General features: G+C 41.9%; 1 protein-coding gene across 1 annotated transcript in view; it reads right to left on the bottom strand.

The window, feature by feature from the left end:
* Window positions 1-5,000, bottom strand: part of dpa (disc proliferation abnormal) — a 7,297-nt gene that overhangs the window by 1,590 nt on the left and 707 nt on the right. Inside the window, exons 2-10 of the mRNA XM_027366138.2 lie at window positions 3,757-3,927; window positions 3,414-3,559; window positions 2,680-2,937; window positions 2,410-2,508; window positions 1,760-1,895; window positions 1,367-1,609; window positions 914-1,142; window positions 476-670; window positions 119-367 (exon numbers count right to left, since the gene is read on the bottom strand). Coding sequence (XP_027221939.1) covers window positions 119-367; window positions 476-670; window positions 914-1,142; window positions 1,367-1,609; window positions 1,760-1,895; window positions 2,410-2,508; window positions 2,680-2,937; window positions 3,414-3,559; window positions 3,757-3,898 — 1,697 coding nt within the window. The 5' untranslated portion in view covers window positions 3,899-3,927. The remainder of the gene's footprint in view (window positions 1-118; window positions 368-475; window positions 671-913; window positions 1,143-1,366; window positions 1,610-1,759; window positions 1,896-2,409; window positions 2,509-2,679; window positions 2,938-3,413; window positions 3,560-3,756; window positions 3,928-5,000) is intronic.

The following is a 5,000-nucleotide window of genomic DNA, read 5'->3' as shown; positions in this document are numbered from 1 at the left end:
ACATACAAAAAATGTTGTGTTCAGTTGAAGTAAAACCATTAAAACAGTAGAAGCAATAGGATATGTTACATGAATAAAATACAGAAACATTACTAACGTTAAATTAAACAATTCTTACCGTGTAGATTCATTCATCTTATCAAATTCATCAATACAGCAGATACCATTGTCAGCCAAAACAAGAGCACCAGTCTGCAATACCAGCTGCCGTGTCTCTGGATCCTTTGTAACGTAAGCAGTCAGACCTACAGCTGAGGAACCCTTTCCACTTGTATACTGTGACCTTGGTACCAAGTTGTACACATACTGTAGCAACTGAGATTTGGAAGTACCTGGGTCTCCACACAGGAGAATGTTGACCTCAGATCTGTAGATATGAAAATGGTTTTGATTACAGTTGTTTAGGGTGCTCCTATTTCTTTATTCTATTGAATACAAGCCCAGTTCACTGAATTTCTTTGCAGTATATAATCACCTGAAATGGCCTCGCCCTGCATTTGTGAAGTCCTTGCGTGTTCCTCCAAACAGCTGCAGCAAGATACCTTTCTTAATATCTTCGTTTTCGTAGATTGATGGTGCAATGGCTCTAGCTAAACGCTCATAGCAATCTGGTTTCTGAGAAAGTTCTTTAAGAAGCTGAATGCGTTCTTGTGGGAACCGTGGAGTCTCACTGCAGACAAAAATATATTAAGTTTTATAAAATAAAAGTTAAATTCTTAGGTTATCACTACCTTTTAGAAATAGAGAAAATTGACAAATTTAGATAACATCTAATTTGTTACTTTGTTAAGACAAACTACATGATGAAACCAATTTCCTTTTATACAAGGCAAAACTTTCATTACATCACATATCTAACAGATGCATTCACACAAGTATAATAATAAGGGATGTGAACTTCATTCCAACTTACCCTTCCTCCTGACCATGGAGCCTCTTGACGTCAACCTTCCGGAAATGGACGACGTCAATATGTGTCTTGTAAACACTCTTCAGGTTTCTCATGCGTGGGTTCAGCCTTAGTGGTGTTGCCCTGTAGATGCCAGTGACTGTAACACGGTCACCAGGCTGGACACCATCAACAAGGTCATTGTGAGCATAAACAAGCACTGTGTGGGGAGTCTGACCCGGGGGCATGTCATCTGTTGAAAAAGAAACCTTGTCAATTCCTTCCATGGAAAAGGTTGTATCTAATACCAATAAATGTGTAAAATGATAGAAGAAGAAGAAGAAGAAGAAGAAGAAGAAGAAGAAAAAAATCAGTTCTAAAAAATTGTAAGAAGTCTTGTTAGCTCTCAAAGATCAGAAAGAAAAGGTAATCAAAATGATCTAAATTCATAAAGCAATAAAACCCCTAACAACTGACCTGGACTCTCCTGCATCTTGATCATCTGCTTATCGGAGAACTGAGAGCGATTGTGAATGAGAGTAAAGGAATGGCTGGTGTTGCAATGGGTGCAGAGAGTGGGCTCAGCAATGCGGCCTCGGTCGATTTCGACTGTGGTGGAGAAGGAACACACATGGCAACGGAAGAAGGCCTCTCGCATCTCTGGGATAATGTTGGATGTTCGGATGATCATACCAGAGATTGTAATCAACTGGTCAATATCTGGAAGACAAAAATTTTGTTACACATGGAAGGGGAAAAATGATAAAATAATAAAAATCAAGAACTCACATTACTTAAGCTATAAAATCTGAATCAGTTTGACCCATACAGTATCATCAAACATAACCAACTGGTGTGCACAAAACCCACCTTCTGGATTCAAGGCACGCATGTTCTTGGTCTTGTCAGCATTGAAAGGCCGAACCTGAATCTGATGCTCAAGAATGGTGTCTGGATAACGCTCAAAGAACATCTCGTTGATGGCCATATCAAATGTAGGGATTACCTGGTATAAACGGAAAAAAGGTTTTACTGTGCTGGAATATATAAAAATGACGAGTTGATTATTTCCAATATCCAATATATCTTATCTGCATCACAAAGACTACAAGGGCAATTGCAAGGCACTATTCCCAGATAATTGTTATGCAAAACCAACTTGTTTTCTTGATAAACTACCTTCTATAGCTATATCTAAAAATTAATAATATCTTTATCTACAAAATTTAAAATTCATACATATTACCTATCAAAATAATTATTTTTCTTCGTGTGATAACTAATTTACGATAAAACACAGTCTCCCACAATTTATGATGACATGCAACATTCATCATTTACTATCATAATTCTGTGACATTATATACCTAAGGATTTTTCAGGCTTTTACTTTGATATTATCTACAAGACTTGCCAATGACAAAATGGCCATACTCAAGGACAACTCTGCTTTAACTCTTAGAGAGAACCCGGTGAAAAGAACCTGTCCCTGAGAACTTGATAACACTAATCAAATTTACCTCCTGTGGGTAGCAAACAAGTTGACGGTACAAGTCGGAATCGAACTGGTGGAGGTGAGAGCAGTTGATGTTCAGGAATGGTTCTTCCAGGGTATGAATCTGAAAAGAGAGAATTACTACATTAACAACTCTATCAATAAAATGGTATTTCAGATTGATGATGATTACAATATGGTTTCTAATCCACCATTTTTTCACCTCGAGTTGTCAAAGTGAAGGGCTTTTCAACTGGAAATACGAAAAAATACACATCAACTATAGACTTCTTACCTCTTCCAGCTTCTGCAGGTATAGGGGCTCATCAGTGTTCATGCCTTCGATACGCTCGTCTTCAGCAGCCTCAGGGTCGATGAAACGCAAGATGAAAGTCTTGAAGCGCTCCTTGCAGTCTGACACAACAACATCTGTGCCCCAGATGACCAGCTGGGGTCCTTGGGGTCCCTCTGTCTGGGCCGAGCCACCTGGAGCAGAGGTTGCTGCTGCGCCTTCAGCATTGGACTCGCTAGCTGGGTCAGTGCCAATGTTGACCTGAAGAAACAAAGAAAAAGGACTTTAATGGAGAGAGGTCATAGGAAAGGAATGAGGGGGAAAGAGAGGGATCATGAGAGAGTGAGAGAATGGGGGGAGGGAAGGAGAGAGCATGAGAGAGAATGGGGGGAGGGAAGGAGAGGGGGAGGGGGAAAGAGAGAATGGGGGTAGGGGGAAGAAAGAGAAAGAGAAAGACAGAGAGTGAGAGAATCGGAAAGAGCGAAAAAAGGGTGAGAGAGAGATAGAGAGAGAGAGAGAGAGAGAGAGAGAGAGAGAGAGAGAGAGAGAGAGAGAGAGAGAGAGAGAGAGAGAGAGAGAGAGAGAGAGAGAGAGAATGGGGGGAGGGAGAGAGGGAGAGGGAGGAAGAATATACCCAATGAGCTGTCACTGATCAGTATAACCTAAGCCACTCATTCACATAGCCTCAAATACTATTATTCAAAAACTTTCTTTTCTTAGCTGTACAAGCAACATACCTGTCTGATGCGTCGATCTGACCGAATGTCTGAGCGGTGACGGATAGGTGTTCCTCGTACCCCAGAACGGGGAGTGCGCACGGATGATCCAACACTGCTAGGAGTTCCATAGTTGAAGGGGGAACTCAGGTCAATTTCACTGATAGCTGAAATTAAATTGGAAGGAGTTAGACAAATACGTATGGAAATTAATTTAGTTACCTCTAATGTGGGATTCTCTCGTCACACAGACCCTTCTACCATACAAAGATAAAGAAAAATAAGAATATTTCATAATATCTATCCTACTACACCCCTAATTCACTCGAATATCCAAACCTTCCATGCCCAAAGCAGCCCTCACCTGGATTCAAGCGAGGGGGAGCCGGGGAGGTGGCGGGGAGCATCTCTGAGCCTGGGGAGGAGGGGGGGAGGGGTTGCAATTCGCTCGTGTCGCTCCGCTTACTGGGCGTGGAGCGGGTGCTTCTGCGACCGGGAGACGACATGGTGGAAAGGTCTTTTTGTGGCCCTTCAGCTGGGGAAAAATTAATAAAGAGAGGTTAGGTTGCTTGCAGAGAAAATTCAATGGAGAAACAATGCTCATAAAATGGAATAAGTAAAACTATTCCATGATGTAAATATTCAGACCACCTTCGCATGGCCGATTGTGACGATGGTGGTACTGACAGAATCCCTCGCTCCCACTACCCAAATATATAGAAATTGTGACTCAGTATGCATGGCATCCAGACTGTCAAATTTAGTCAGATTCTGTCCGTGCAAATGTTCTCAGGGAACTTTCTGCGCACGCTTCGTTCTTTTTAAAATCATCTTCCTCGCATATAATTCTTTTGACCTTTCTGTGCTGTTGTTACATTATCTGTCCACAGATTTGTCCGTGCAAATGTAGACAAAATGATGTTTTCCAAGCACGAAAATAATGTAATATTCCCAGCGCAAGAAAAATACTCTACAGTCTGGCATGGCATGACAGAGCTTAAACTCGGGAGGACACATTGGACTGGCTTATCATTTGTCTACATGTTATTTCTTGTACCAACGACCGAGGCTTTATGTCCACTACATGAATATAATCTTCAATTTGACCGGACTTAGTGCGTCAATACTGTAAAGATTAACCAACTGCCAAAGCTCGCAGACTTAATTGTAAAAAGTCTCTTGAAACGGAAAATCTGGAAGCCTCAATCCGACCCCGTAATGCTAGTGCCAAGCGACCTCCGCACTCTTCGTCCAGCAGACCGAGAGACCAAGCAGATCGGACCTCCCACTCCTCCGACCCTTGATCCCACGGCCGGAGAGCGCGGCGAACCCTCCCTCGAGAGACTCCCCGCGCCTGTCCTTCCGTTGGCCTTTGCCCAAGTGCCACAAGGAAGCTGCCATCCTGTGACCTTTACAAAACGAAAATCGATACAGAATCTCTTTTAAATAATCATAATTCTTTAATTGATGTAGAATCCTTTCTTTAAAATCCTTCCTCTTGAATGTCATCCTATATCCTTTTTTTTTTTTTTTTTTTTTTTTTTTTAAGGCAATTCCCGATCTTGCACTAGGCCTACCTGCGGCTCCCTCCTGGCTGGGCGGTTTAAA

Source organism: Penaeus vannamei, chromosome 39 (genome assembly GCF_042767895.1).
Source record: "Penaeus vannamei isolate JL-2024 chromosome 39, ASM4276789v1, whole genome shotgun sequence".
NCBI classification, from domain to species: Eukaryota; Metazoa; Arthropoda; class Malacostraca; order Decapoda; family Penaeidae; genus Penaeus; species Penaeus vannamei.
This window is presented reverse-complemented; position numbering and strand designations above follow the sequence as displayed.